Consider the following 15,666-nt stretch of genomic DNA (forward strand, 5'->3'; position numbering starts at 1 on the left):
ACAAGGACGAGTGCATTCCACACACCCTTCCTGTTATCCAATGTGTCACTGTTTACAGTTCGGGCAAACATAACCCTATAGACATGTGTGCGGGCGAGTTCATTCATCAGAAATCTGTCATTTACGATGTGTTTATAAATATGAACTGCTAACCACGCTCATAGTCATGTTGCGCGTCGTGGCTATAACCGTAATTGATCTATTGAAAGGTGTCATACATTCGTGTTCGGATATAGGTACAACATCTACACGCACATACTTTCCTACATCATTCAAATATATTAAATACCGGATACGTTTAATAGACACCAACGAAAGAAAGGTTTAATGAGGGGAATACCCATATATATACTCTCTATAATAACTCCCTTTTAAAATAACAACACATCTTCCCTAACGTATCATAAATACGAGACACTGGTCACACAATTTATGAATGGGAAGCTTCAGGCGAGGCTGGTATGTTGACATTAATTGTAAGGCCGGGGTATGTTGACATTGTTATGGGCGGTCGGTCACTTAGTCTCTCTGCTATACATTTGCTATGAATAAACCTACTTCGACATATATTTCCAATAAAACATTTTCCTCGTCAAACAATTTTCCATGATAAACTCTGTTCTCTCTTCGAATTAAGGGTGAGTATTGTAAACATGAAAATGTCCTATAGATTGCTTCCATCACTTTCCCAACAAACCTAGCTTCGTGCCGTCACACGGGTACATGTACTTATCAGTTTTCTATCTATTTTCAAAATAGCACTTTCTGAAGTAAAACTGTGCACATCATGTTACAAGGTTAAAACACAAACCGCACGGTTTATTTGTCATCGCGTTAAAAGAAAACGCTAGCGTTGAAACATCAACTATGCAAGTCGGGACAGGGCTGAATAATTCTTAACAAATGGTTCACAATAGTACGCAGCGCGGGTGATTCGAAATCCGGCTGCCTTCAGCGTTATAGTCAATGCACGGTGACGTGACTACCTCGTTCTTGCGCGCTAAATGTAATTAAACGACACCGCTAGCTTGCTGATTGCGTAGTCTTATCTATTTCTTCTATGTTTTGTTTTTTTCTATACAGGTTGTCTCACGTTCATGGTGTACAACGTGTAGTCCGTACAAGATGAATTTAATCCAGCTAGACGTACATTTTTATATATATATATATATTATTATTATTTTTTTTTTTTTTTTCCCTACATTACCCGGCGTATATCGTGTTGACATAACCCGTCTCTATTGTGGTACTTGTACTTTCAACACACACCCTGCATTCATCAAACCAGGGCGCACGCTCTAGCGAGCGCGGGTTAAACAACGAGGCCACGTCAGTTGTCAAGCGCGCTCAATTCAAACTGGGCTGACGGGTACACGTTGTATTTATACTCACTCCTCAAGTAAGGTGATTCAGCATGTTGACACTTGCTCACGGGAAAAACTACTTCATTATGTTACCTTGTTCTTTTCAAATGGTATCAACTGTTACACCCCGCATACAAATGGAGTATACATTTACTTCTGACTCACTATACTTTGCTTGTAAGTGATGGTATACGATTTTTAATTAGTACGTTTTCTAGATACTCCCCTGTTTGATCAGACGGCAGCCCTATAGACTTAACAAGAACGAATCCACAAAGCCACAACTTGTTACTCTCTCATTTTTAATCAATATCGAGTTTTTAGTAACACACTCTCTATACAGCTCTTTCATTAAAGAACATCTGTGCTTTTAAAGTGTAACGTTTTCAGCACCATCCCATGGTAAACACTCAACAACAATAAATTGTATAGCTTGTGTACTCAGTCAAGGTGATTCAGCAGTTCATTTTATGTAGTCTTTCATAAAGAAACACCTGTGCTTTTAAAGAGACACGTTTTCAGTACCATCCCATGGTAAACATTTCTCAACAATAACAAAAATAAAATTAAAAAATTGTATAGCTTGTGTACTCGGTCAAGGTGATTCAGCCGTTCATAGTACTACCCTATTATACACCCCGCTTGATACATCTGTCTTTAAGCAATCTGAAACTGTTTTGAATAGCAGCCAAACCACTCATGTTCATTGTGTGCAGCTGTTTGCACTTAAGTTTGAACTAATATTTCTATAGAGCTCCAAAATGTATAGTTTGGAATAAGAAGTCCATCCACTTTTATATTTTTCACCATTTTCGTCTGAGAAATTGCCAAGGCAACATCAACCAAAAGTGTACCGGAAACGTTAACCCTTAACACGCATCCTTAGGATAGGAATCTCCAGCAAAAGAGCAAGTACTCCACTTTTACTGCATACTTACACTTATACACTTGTTAGATTATTTAAAACTTATACACTTGACGTATTATTTAAAACTTATTATCACAATATAATACTTAAAACTGTTAGTAACCATTTTAGTCTAATGCTTAGTTGATGTTCGTTTTTTGTTTTTTGTTTTCAGGTAACTACCAACTCATACACACTTAGTTGGTGAATACCTATTTTATGACTATGTACACCACGAGTAGAGACTCCTACTGTGAAAATTGTCACACTTGTTTTGGTTTTAAAAGAAATTTAACAAGGCATCAACAAATATGTGGGAAAGTTGGGGATCAATTTTCATGTCAGTATTGTAGAAAATATTTTTCCAGAAAAGATAGTTTAAAACGACATGTGAAAAGCTGTCAAAAAGTAGTCAATCCTTTGGTTTGCCAATGTTCACTGTGTTTTCAACACTTTACCCATGAACTTGCTTTTCAATCACACTTACCACATTGTCTAAACACGACTTCGCAATATGATTCTCCTTCCACCTCATCACCACCTCCCATTCCTTCCTCCTACCCCCCTCCACCACCCATCCCCTCCTCTGATGTTTCTCCTTCTAATCCCAATCCCTACCTCATAAACGAGATTTCACAAAATGATGTAACCTGTCAGACTTGTCAGACGATGTTTCCAACTTCGAAAGCATTGCGACTGCATAAGAATAGAACAGGACATGATATGTGGGGTGTTAGCAAAGGCAAGTTAAGTAGGAAAAAAACGGCTACAGTATCTGCACATCCATCCAACCCTTCTTTGCCTCCCATTCCCTCCCCACCAGGTACTCCTCCCAATCCTGAACCTGTTGGTGACACTTCTGATCATGCTCGCCCATGTACCAGCGAATCTTTAGGGGGAGATGTGAGAGAGTATGAGTTTAAAGGACAGGGTGCTACAGATGCTTTACATTTTATGGTGAATCAACAAGCTGTCATTATTGATGTGATCAAGACAGAACTCAGAGAGAAACAGTCAGTGAAATGGGGATTATGTCTTCACATCAGAATGGTTAAACCTACTGAAGATGAAACAGCTAATATTCACGAGGCTTACTTTCGAAGCACAATGGTCATAGCTACACAAGGAACCAATTTGTCCGATCAATACCTTGAAGCCATGCACAAGATATTGCGTTCACTAGATAATTATCAGGGTGAACATTCTAATTTAAACGTGCTAGACATTGCAATGATGAAAGTGATCATCGTTAAATTTAAGCCTTTTAAAGGCGGTACATACATCCCTCTTCCCAAAGAAATTGCATACAAAACTAAAAGCGTTGTGAATGTAGAAAACAATGATGAGATGTGTTTTATCTATAGCATTTTAGCCAAACTGTTTCCCGCTCTGCATCATCCAACACGGGTGAAGCATTATCAACCTTTTGTGAACAGATTGAATTTGGATGGGTTTACTTTTCCGATGACACTCAAACAAATCCCACGATTTGAACAAGTCAATCAGTTGAGTATCAATGTGTATGGCTTCGAAGATAAGACTCTCTATCCACTTTACATAAGCAACGTATCCAACATAGAACCAGACAGTCAAATTGATTTGTTGATGCTTTCACAAGAGAACGAGCCCGAAGATTTCGAAGGATTCATAGGCTTAGAGGGTCATGAACTTATGGATGTAGAAACGAAAGCAGACACCCATTTTTGTTTGATCACTAAGTTGAAAATTTTTGTCAAAAACCCTGAGAAAAAACGTAGTAACCAGTATTATATTTGCAGAAAATGTTTGTGGACATACAGCTCACAAGAAAGGTTGAATAAGCACAAGGGGTATTGTTTTGATAAAGCTCAGCGTGTCAATATGCCTAAACCCGAGAAAGCAGTCTATCAGTTTGGATTACGATCTGAAGCTAAAACAGAAAGAGCTAAATTTCTTATTGTGGCCGATTTTGAAAGTTTGCTGTTGCCGGTCGAAAATCATGCATCGCGTTTGAACAGACATGTTCCTTGTGCCTATGCTTACAAAGTTATTTGTTCAGAGCAGCGGTATTCGAAATCTGTTCAAACCTATGTAGGTTCAGATGCAGCAGAACACTTTATTCAAGACATTTTAAGAGAATATGATGAAATTAAGGAGATCTTTGCCGATGTTGTTCCCATGCAATTATCTCATCAGGATAGGACAACCATAGCAAACACAACTCAGTGTGGATTATGTGGAAAAGAGTTAGGGAAAGATAGGGTGTTAGATCATGACCATCTCAGTGGTGCTTTTAGACAAGTATTACACAACAAGTGTAACCTAAATTTCCAGCTGCAAAAGAAAGTGTATCTGATGTTGCATAATTCAGAGCGTTATGATACGCATCTTATTCTTGAAGCAGCACGTGAATTTGGAGAGAGAAGTATTCAGATCATACCCCATAATTCTGAACAGTTTCTGTCTTTTACTGTGGACAATGATCTGGTCTTCCTAGATTCTTGCAAATTTTTGCAAAGCTCTTTAGATGCTCTGACTAAGAATCAGATGAATAAAGGATTAGACACATTTGTTTTCTTGAAAGAGCAGTTCCCACAGCATGTTGGTATAATGACTCGAAAGCTTCCTTTTCCTTATGAGTACATGGATTCATGGGAAAAATTAAATGACACACAGTTGCCACCTAAAGAATCCTTCTACAGTTCCTTGAGTGATGAAGGCATTACTGATGAAGACTATGTCTTTGCCCATGAATTGTGGCATACATTCGCATGCAACACAATGTCTGACTTTACACGGTTGTATGTGGTTGTAGACACACTGTTGTTGGCTGATATTGTCGAAACATTCAGAACTGGATGTTTAGCAGATTATGGACTTGACATCTGTCACTACTATTCCATGCCTGGGTTTTGTATTGATGCAGCACTGAAAGTCACCGGGGTCAAGCTTGATCTCTTCACTGATGTAGATAGTTACAATTTTGTGGAAAATTCCATTCGGGGAGGCGTGTCTGTCATCGGTAAGAAATTTGCCGAAAGCAACAATGAATACATGTCTAATTATAACCCAGAAAAAGAGGCCTCAGTGCTTCTGTACATGGACTTTAACAGTCTTTATTCTGGAGTTATGCTGGAACCCCTACCTATTGGTAACTATCAGTTCATGTCAGCACAAGATTATGAAACTATTGATTGGGTTACAATAGATACCCAAGGGGATACAGGTTACATTTTGGAAGTGGACTTGCACTATCCTAAACATTTACACAAACTTCATGCTGCTTTCCCCATGGCTCCTACCCATGACAACATTCCCTTTGAGGACTTTTCACCTTATCACAAAGAGTTACTCAGCCAGTTCTATACCTCCCAGTGTCAAAAACCCTCAGGCAAGAAATTGTTTGCTACTTTAAAAGATCGCTTGAACTATGTGGTTCATTTCAAAACTTTGCAACTGTATTTGAGACATGGGCTAGTCCTCCAACACATTCATAGGGTGTTAAAGTTCAAGCAAGGTCCCTGGTTGAAACCCTATGTTCAGTTAAATTTGGAAAGTCGCAAACACGCAACTGATGCCTGTGACAAGGACCGATATAAACTTATGAATAATTGTGTGTTTGGCAGGTTCTGTATGAATAAACGCAAGCGGAAATCCGTGCACTTAGTGACCCAAAGACAGCAATTTCGCAGTTATGTAGCTAAAACCAATTTCAAGCAGGTGAAAGTGTTTTCAGAAGATGTTGTGTCCGTGGAAATGGAGCAAGTGTCTGTCCATTTAGATCAACCTATCGCTGTTGGTTTCAGTATTTTGGATTTAGCCAAATTTCAAATCCTTTCTTTCTATTATGACGTCATGCAACAGCAATATGGACCAGAACGATTGGACTTGCTCATGACAGACACAGACAGTCTCTTTTTGCACATTCATGCCCCTCCACACGAGACTTTGCTTGATCCCTACATATTCATGAAGCAAAATCTGCATTTGTTTGATACTTCCAATTATGATCAGAACGATCCTAAAGGATTGTATTCGAATGAAAACAAAAAAGTCACAGGAAAGATGAAGGATGAAGCTGCAGGAAAGATCATTTTAGAGTTTGTAGGGTTGAAAAGCAAAATGTATTCCTTTTTGATACAATCAGATGAGAACACTGTATCAAACCAAAAGACAGCTAAAGGAATAAAGAAATCTGTCATTGCTAAGCAATTGACCCATAAGAAATACAAAGACAGTCTCCTAGAGAGGAAACCTTTTTATTGTTCCTATTCACTCATTCGCTCTCACAATAACACTTTATACACTGAGTCATTGAGCAAAATAGCATTATCCCCCTTAGATGATAAACGTTATGTACTAGAGGATGGTATATATAGTTTACCCTATGGGTATTCACCAGTCTAAGAGTATGTGGTAATGCTGTTCAAGTTCCACATTTTAGAGATGGGTGATTGATACAGGTACCCTCCTCCTTTTTTGCCGAATGTTATCCATTTTTAATTTAACAATAATAATAATTCTAATATTAATAGTAATAATTGCTGTTATCATCACACTTAAAGTGTTTCACTCATTTAATTATCTTTATGATTACAGCAACATGAGTACCACCGGATTCATTTACCAGTTAAGACGAAACGGCGGCAATGACATACTGTATTATGAAGGTAGAAGCTTCCGAAGAAGCCATGAGGATGCCATGCAGGCAGGTTTACAGCGTGCAAGAAGAATGTTCCATCAAGACGAGAATCATCAAACACCCAACTATTCAGTAACTGTGCGTGAAATTCACATCAACAGGAGACAAATAACCAATCGCTTACAGCTGCGTCGAAACAAAAGACTTTTTGTAGGCGTCTTGGAAACTCACTATCTCAATGAACTCCAGAGACTTGTTCGGAAGTTATGTTGTGATAATTGTTATGGATGTGAAGTTAATCATCCATCGCAAGTACATCACCAGTGTCTCATGATGAACAGTGACGAGTGTATTACTCAATACTTTGATCGAGCAGTGAATGAGCTGCCCCTTCATACCATCTTGGAAAAAGCCAAGCAACAGAGGGTAAGCCTTGGGCTAGAGTTTCAGGATCAGCACACTGTGCATTACAATGACACGGATTATATGCATAGTCATTTCTTCTGCAATGACAGAAAAGAAAGACTTGAGATGCAGCTCAGAGTCCTTATGAACATGGAAGATAGTAATAACTAAAAGTCGCATGTGTTAGCATTATTTTATTGCTTTACAATCTGAAAGTTACATAGAATACATATCATGAATTCAATGTACATGTACAGTTAGAAAGACTCTAGTTTTCTTAATTTTGCAGTAGTGTTAGCACCGGGTACACCATGTTGTGCTTGTCGTTTTATATATAAAGATGATTTTGCCTTTTTTCTTTTGTCGTTCTTTTTCTTGACATCTGGCTTATACAAAAGCCGCTTCGGTACATGGAGCATTTTTAAAAGATTGAGAAAGTCACGGTAGCCTGAAGGAACAGCCCCACGATGCATCACAGTAAAACGAATGAGGTCAATAACGTTAGTTCCGATCCACACATTCTCATTATCTAAAACAATTTCTAACTGATTATTCAGTCTGAAGTGAGCATTTCTGATCTGATCCTTGATAAAGTACCATAGTTTGGCAAGTTTGCCAATCGTTTTAGTTAATGACACATCCTTAAGAAGTAGATCCAGAATCAAGTTCGTATTCGCTTTAATCTGTGCTTCATCATGGGTGATTTCTTCAGGGGTCTCATTCAGTCTCAGAGGACTCGTCTCCTGATCTGGAGTCACTGTCATTATCTGTTGTTCCTGTGTCACTGTCTTCTCCTTTTCCTGGTTGTCTATTAGACGTTGGTATGTGTTCCTGTTCAGGAGAACCATAGGTCTGCTCATGATGTAGGTAATCTAACAGTGCAGCAATGCAAATAGGCAAGATGGAATGATGTCTTATCAACACCTCCTTTTTAATCCGATTGGGAAAACCTTCTTTGGCAGCCAATGTTCTAATGTGAAACCTATGACGGTGCAAGCGAGTTTTATCCATCAGTGAGAGTGGAATATTCCCTTTCAAAATGTTTAACATCATGCTATTAATAGCATGCATTTGTTCACATGACACATATTGAAGTATAGCTTTTCTCTGCTTCACATTAGCCTGCAGTAGTGTTTGAAGAAAAGACAGATGTTTTTCCAGTAAATCACCCATATTGAAGTGAGGAGATCACAATGTGAAATGATCCAACTAGGTAATTGTGTCTTTTATATATATATATATATGTATGCTTAGACTCTAATATTCCTCATACACCATAGCCAATGTCTCTCATTCAGTATTAGAAGCTATCATGTTTATGTAACTACACTGAGGTGATAACCTGAAATGTTCAGTTAGTGGATCATCTTCTGGCATCCATTTATGTACACGCAATCGACACATGAAACAGTAGACTTTATCTGATTGACCCGTGTAAATGAATCCTGCTTGTGCCATAGTCTTCAGTGACTGTTTCATTTGCATGGGCCAACTGACAAAGGACTTTAATCTCTCACAAAAGCTATGACCATACACTTCAGCATTGGTTGAAATCACTGAACAATCGTTAGCAATATCTTCAAATCGTCCGCAAACATCCATGATGATCTTGGTAAGCAACTGATCTGTTCATTGGTAAGACAGGCAACTGGTGGGTATAACTTTGAGCAGTAGCTTTTATTTGGGTTGGTACACAATACATACTTCATCTGGAAAGACACCACTGCGCAGACGCCCATACTGAGGATCGGAATAGGGTGATACATCAATCATTAAATATTGAAATTTCTTTCCCTCCACTGCATCACGAAATGATTCAGTAAAATATTTGGCTTGACCCGGAAATATTTGAGATGCCAAGATTTTATATTCATGTGCAGAACGTGGGTTAGATAGCAAAATGAAGTAGTGTGTATTCAAGGAAATAGTTCGGTTACAATCCCCCTTAGGATAAGCAGACTGTTGAATATTTATAACACTGATTCCCCAATGATGAGACAATGTAGTGTAGAGATTTAACATCAGTGGACTTTTACATATATCCATCATCATGTCATCCATGACCAACACCATGTTCTTTTCAGATTGTTCAGACCACATTTTCAAATCATTCTCAGTTGGAAGGGAATCCATAAAAAGAATGTTAGAAATGTTTTGCTGCATGTCACTGTAGATGTCTTGCCATACAGCATAGCAGTACACAATAAGGTTGGGAGGTTTGTCAAACATCAGATTAGTCTGCTCTAACAACCTTTTCACCCAAACTGTTTTCCCTGAGGAAGATCCACCAATCACAGATATGGTGGTAGGTGTTTGTATTGGTAAGAGACACTTACGTTCCATGATCACACTCTGAGCACAATAATTCAACTGTGACATTACAGCTGAGTTACTTATATTTATAGAACAAACTCGAATGACTACACTAATTTCTTTTTTATTTTATTTTTTGTAATGGGTTACACAAGTACAGTAGTATGTTACATGACACAGGTATGACAAGATAACAAACAATATCTAAAATAATTACAGATAAACTTTGACACATGCTCATCATTGTTAAAACGGACTTGCACATCAAATATCTGCACAAAGGTTTGAAGGGTAAGTTCTGTTTTGCATTTATACAACAAATAATATAAACAATAATGACCACAAAGGTTGGACGATGAGGACTGTAACTGTCTTCTGTTGTGTTGGTATTGATTGACATAGGTTTTTAAGAACAAGTCAAAAACGGAATTCACTGGCTCACCCAGACTGTCAAACAGTTCCCCTGTATTTCCTTTGAAGTACATAGCCACCCAGTGACGACCCAGTCTTCCAGATGGTTCAGTATTGACAATGAGACCCACTCCACGTGCAAGCATGACACTAGTTAGCACAGGTAAAGTATCTTTGGCAAACACACCTAAGACCTGGTACTTTAAGATGGAGTCACTTTGAATAGCACATGCAAGGTCAGAGGCTTTCATGTTTTTTACTTCACAAACACGTTCCTGGTCTTGTCAATTTCAATGAGGGAATTTCTTTCACTCAGAACAACACAACTGAGTGTTTCAGTGAGGGCGTTTTTGAACTCGATTTCTAATCGGGTGCTACCAGATTTCAACAGATTCAGATATTCGGTTTCACTGCATACTTTATCAATGTCAAAGACGAACAGGGCACTCCCAAGCAAAAAGTCGCTCCGAGTGATTCCGTTTCCTGTATTTTCTTTCCACAGACACATCCCATCAAACATCTGCACATAGGACTCAACATCATCTGCCTGCATGGGACGTCCGGGGACACTGGCACCATTGATGTACAGGCTGATGTTTTTCACCATACTAGATTGGAAGTTGTAGGGGTTACCAGTGTAAGATCCATTCAAGCTGTTGCTGAGTACAAAGCCTACAATGTAACGATTAGCAATAGGATTCGACAGATTGTCAATGGTATGTGTCAGTTGAGTGGTGGGGATGCTTGTCACCTTGACCTCGCTTTTGGTGTAAGGATACAGAGCATTGCTGTCTTGAAACAAGGTGTTGTGAGCCAAAATAAGAGCTGGATTGACTTTCAGTTTACACACCTTCAGGTAGGTATCCAGAATTTCTACCTTGTAATCTTGACCTACTTTGCCACTCATCAAACAGAACTGGGGCGAGGAGCGGTACAGCTTCATTGTCAAATCCACTCCATTGACTAAATGTCTGTTCATGTGAAAGATATCTTCATACAATGGCCCTGACATGGTCAAGACTTTACTATTATTAATGAAGCCACCACGAGATTGCACTCCTGTATTGAGACCAGTGTAGGGATCGGACGATTCTACATCATTGATAGATTCAGACACATCTTTGTAGAAGAGTTGAGATGACAGCTGTGAAGTTTTAGCTTCTGTTCCATAGTTGAGTAGAGTTTTCATCATGCTCTTGTAAGCATAATGGTTGTTTGTAGAAGATACCAACTGATTCTGCAGATACACTGACACCTGGGAAAAGAGAGCCTGCAGAAACAAGTTGACAGGGACAATATGTTCCTTGTCATCGAGATCAGTGCCATCTGCATGTTTCACCTTGAGCTTCACATGTAGGCGGGTACGGTTCAGGTCAATGTAATCACTTCCAGCATTCGTTACTTGAAATTCCAACGGTGAAGAGTCATTGATTTGACTGAGTGGACGCACCTCATCAAAATAATGTTGATGGATGCTGGTCTGGTATGGAGGTAAAATAAACAGATTGAGAGAGGGTGGTATCAGTTCCTCAAAGTCTTTATCATTCAACAGTGACATGATTAACTGAAAACGTCGTTTTCTCGAATAGGGGTACACTGGAGAACCTTAGCGGTCTTGGATGGAATGTTATCTGTCTGACGGATCTTCTTTGAAGTGGTGATTTGGTCACCTGCAGCTCGTTTTAAAGATTTCCGTCGCTTTTCTTTGGCATTGGCTCTCTCAACAATATTCTGCGTCTCTGATGTTACTTCCAGTTTGATCTTGGGTTCTTCAGTCTTCACTTGAAGTCGTGTCGGGATCACTTTCACCTGTGGTTTACCATTCACTAAGGCAGATGTTCCTTTCATGTGTTTCTTGAAATAGTGGGTCCATTTAACATAATCAGGGACATAAAAAGGTGTGGACTCCATGGTTAATCAATGAAGGGATACCGTCTCAAGTGCAGTGTCACATATGTCACTTCCTTTAGAAATGAGTGTGACATGCCGTTACTGGCCTTTATACGTACCTCTATGTGTGGAGATTCTTTGACTTTAATCGGAATATTGTATTCACATGCAAAGCTATAGTAAGGACCTTGTCTGAGATCAAGCCGTCTCAATAAAGGCAACTGCTGTTCACCTGCCAAAGAACTATCACACAGATTGCATAACACGTCCACATATGGATCATTCATGTGGGTGATGTCAAGTTTACCAAAATTAATCTCCGTTAAAGACACAACCCAGAATCCATCAAAATTCAACCTTTGATTTAGTTTAACACGAAAATGATAAGGCGTATTCTCATTAAAATAAGATTGTTTGGAGTCTGAGCTTTTGAGAAATATGTACCTTTCCATCAGATATCTTTCAGTTCACTTTCCTCCACATAAGAATCGAAGGAACTCGGCCAGCCCAACCACCTCACTAACAGGTAGGTCTTCCCTTTCACACGTTTTCTCTTTAAAATCTTCTCTACCTGCCACAAAACATTTTCCTTTTTCTCCACCTTTTGTAACTCATTGCCATAAAACGTACCTTCTATCAGTTTATCATGAAAGTCTTTGATCTTATACTGTGCTATCTCTTGTCTCTTGTATCGTCTAACCACCTTAAACAGCTCTTCAGTCCACTTCAGATCAAGTTCCTTACTGAAAGGTCTCCGTAGGTATGGAATGCGAACAAGATCCCCTACTTTAAATACAAATGCCTTTGACCGGTTGTGTTTGGAGCTTTGTTTTTTAAGTAACAACGGCTTCACATACAAATGTTCCCATACTTTCAGTTCATTCTTCTTCTTGACTTGAACCGGTGAAAGGTTGGGCAAAGAAGAATGTAATGTGTTGTTATAATTGTCCATCAACTTGGGCAGTGCATCTAAATAATACTTGGTGTTATTATGGGTCAAGTAACGAGTAATAAGTGATTTCAGTGTTCTGTTGAATCGTTCCACATAATTACTTTTGATATTTTCATTATGTGCAACAGTCAGAGTGATATTGTGTTTTTCTAAAAAATGTTTAAATACTCCTTTAAACTCTGAACCACCATCCACACGTACTTTCATTGGATTTCGTTCCTGAATAATTTCTTTAAAAGCTTTCAATACTGTCTCTGGTCTCTTATTTGTTAAAGGTAGGGCGAAAGCAAACCTACTCAGTATGTCAATAGCCACCAGTAAATAACGCACGCCATTATTCTCCTTGCTGTAACGAGTCATGTCAGTCAAATCTACATCAAACATTTCATTTATAGAATTCACTCGAACTCTCAGCCTTTTGAATCTCTGTTTGGGTGGCTTGTGTAAACTGTAGGCGTCCTGTTTGTTCAGAAAACGTCTCACAGTGCTCAGTCTGAGATCTGGTTGACGATCTAATTTCAGAACGCTATGAAGTTTCTCAGGCCCATAAAAAGCTCCCGGTTCAAGCGGGTTAAAATAGTAACTTTCTAATATCTTCTCCTGTTTCTTTGTTAGCACCTTTCTCTGTTGTGGCTTCATGATGAAATGAGAGAAGCACTGACAACAGACACCTATTAAAGAACAACCATTTGATAACTATCAAAAGAAGACAAACAAAGATGTAAGCATAATTTATGTTTTATTCATAGTATGAATATTGCTAAAGTACACACACACACACACACACACACACACACACACACACACACACACACACACACACACATTTCATTTGGTACTGATAAAATAATTTGACATGGAAACAGTCTACAAGCGTTTTTGCAACTTCAACATTTTTACAACACATTGCTTCAAACCATTCACCCATTCAGGTGATTTGAATGTATTGTCACGATAGTCCTTACACTGGTAAGGTACTAAATTGAAAGCAGGCATTGTGCACAGATGTGGATCATCAATCACAAGTTTCATCCATTTTCCTATTACCAGTTCATTGTCCATATCCTCAAGTGCCGCGTTGAAGTATTTATCAACCTGCTCCTGCTCCGTCATGCGACAAGAATGATCTCCCAAAAATAATGGATCACTTTCTTCATTAAACAGACAAGGAATACACATTTCACATGCGAGCTGACTGATCATTTTACTCACTTCTAAAGAGTAACTCATCGTGAGAAGATCCTCTGCTTGTTTCAGTTTTGTAGCCATATCTACTTCATCAGCATTGAGTGGTAAGGTTTTCATCTTCTTGATAATGACTCTCTTTGTTGCCTTGTATTCATCTTTAAATTTTCTCTTTGCATCTTTCACGCATTCTTCCTTATCTTGAAACCACTCAGGTGATCGTGTTATGACTGGTTCATTTAGAGTGTGTGGCATCCGCATGACCTGCTTCCATGAGTAGAATGTAGTTTTCTTGCCGCTGTTCAAAATAGCAAGTTACATCACTGTAACACATTTAAAACCATCAGTTTTCACTTGACTCTGTGTTCATTATTTCATTTCTAACCTTCATTAAGATCTGACCAAGTCTATTACTGCCTTTCCATTTAGATGGATTAAGAATATTAGGGTCATGCAGTGATAGACCCACACCCCACACACGATCATATGGACTCGCTTCTACCAAGATCTTGGGAAAAGTGTCTAACAGTTGTTTCTTCAGAAAAACAGACTGTGAGAATTTAGCTGAAGATGCTGCATACACCACATTGGAACTCACAACATCCCATTGGCGTTGATTAAAACATCTCACACTTCTACCTAAACGTTTTTGTTCAGCAGCAGAAACACACTTTAAAATCTTATGCGCAGTTTCCCAATCACTGAACATACAAGCTTTTTTATACATGTAATACTGCTCAGCACAGTTAAATGCTATTCCTTCAATAACAATCTCAGTAGAAAAATGTTGACTAAACACTGAAGTTCTGTTGTAAAAAAATACATACTTGTCAGTTGTTCGGGTTCCCATGATCAGATTCGAGATGTATACTGGCGTGAAGATTTCGTCTTGTTGACAAGATCGCTGTTTAAGCACGAATGAAAGCTTCAACAGTTTAACACTGCTTAACTTCTATAAAATTGAATTTCATTGGTGTACTTTGTCTTCCTTAGCGTTTCATTGGTTACTGAGTATTCATCGTACCATACATTTAATAAGTGGATGACACGTTGATCCTGGAATGTTATTGTTATAGGGTTAACAGGTTCAGCGGCTAAAACCTACACACGAATAGATTTACTCTTGCGTATAAAGAGTGGGTGAGAGAGAGAGCTACCTCTAGTGTATTGATACTAGTGAGCGGTGACATAGTTACATGTTTGAACAGAGCGAATATATACAGAGCCAGCCTTACTGCTGGTCTCCTTTAGCAAAATTTGCTTCTATTGTGTGAAAGGTATTGACTGACCTCTGTGGTATGCTCCACAAGAATGCTTTTGTTTGTTTCTTTACTCTATGCGTCTTTAACACTTAGTGAAACGTGAATGAAGTAGAGAAAAATGTTTATAAACGAATTGATTTCGGTGAAAGGGTTAACAGGTTCAGCGGTTAAAACCCACACACGAGTAGATTTATAGAAATGCTGCTCCACAGGAATGCTTTTGATAGAAATTCAACGCTCCACAGGAATGCTTTTGTTGGAAATTCTTTGCTCCACAGGAATGTTTTTGATGGAAATTCTTTGCTCCACAGGAATGTTTTTGATGGAAATTCTTTGCTCCACAGGAATGTTTTTGA

The 15,666-nt window shown here is 38.7% G+C and overlaps 4 protein-coding genes across 4 annotated transcripts; 1 reads left to right on the forward strand and 3 right to left on the reverse strand.

Annotated features, from left to right (window-relative positions):
* Positions 1-3,370: 3,370 nt before the first annotated feature.
* Positions 3,371-7,651, forward strand: LOC124134621. Its single transcript, XM_048388295.1, has 2 exons — positions 3,371-6,713; positions 6,850-7,651. The coding sequence occupies exon 1, from the start codon at positions 3,379-3,381 to the stop codon at positions 6,655-6,657; it is 3,279 nt and encodes a 1,092-aa protein (XP_048244252.1). The 5' UTR covers positions 3,371-3,378; the 3' UTR covers positions 6,658-6,713; positions 6,850-7,651.
* Positions 7,652-10,277: 2,626 nt separating this feature from the next.
* LOC124121831 (uncharacterized protein F54H12.2-like) lies at positions 10,278-11,579 on the reverse strand. The gene has a single exon (XM_046484909.2). It carries the CDS (start codon positions 11,577-11,579, stop codon positions 10,278-10,280), a length of 1,302 nt encoding a protein of 433 aa, XP_046340865.2.
* A 783-nt stretch (positions 11,580-12,362) lies between these two features.
* On the reverse strand, positions 12,363-13,502 carry LOC125376080. Its single transcript, XM_048387673.1, has one exon. It carries the CDS (start codon positions 13,500-13,502, stop codon positions 12,363-12,365), a length of 1,140 nt encoding a protein of 379 aa, XP_048243630.1.
* A 173-nt stretch (positions 13,503-13,675) lies between these two features.
* Positions 13,676-15,171, reverse strand: LOC124148175. The gene is made up of 2 exons (XM_046519144.2): positions 14,876-15,171; positions 13,676-14,346 (listed from the first exon to the last, which is right to left on the reverse strand). The coding sequence occupies exons 1-2, from the start codon at positions 14,896-14,898 to the stop codon at positions 13,731-13,733; spliced, it is 639 nt and encodes a 212-aa protein (XP_046375100.2). The 5' UTR covers positions 14,899-15,171; the 3' UTR covers positions 13,676-13,730.
* Between the last annotated feature and the right edge of the window lie 495 nt (positions 15,172-15,666).

This window comes from Haliotis rufescens, unplaced genomic scaffold, assembly GCF_023055435.1.
Source record: "Haliotis rufescens isolate VD_foot unplaced genomic scaffold, xgHalRufe1.0.p SCAF_7, whole genome shotgun sequence".
Classification (NCBI taxonomy): Eukaryota; Metazoa; Mollusca; class Gastropoda; order Lepetellida; family Haliotidae; genus Haliotis; species Haliotis rufescens.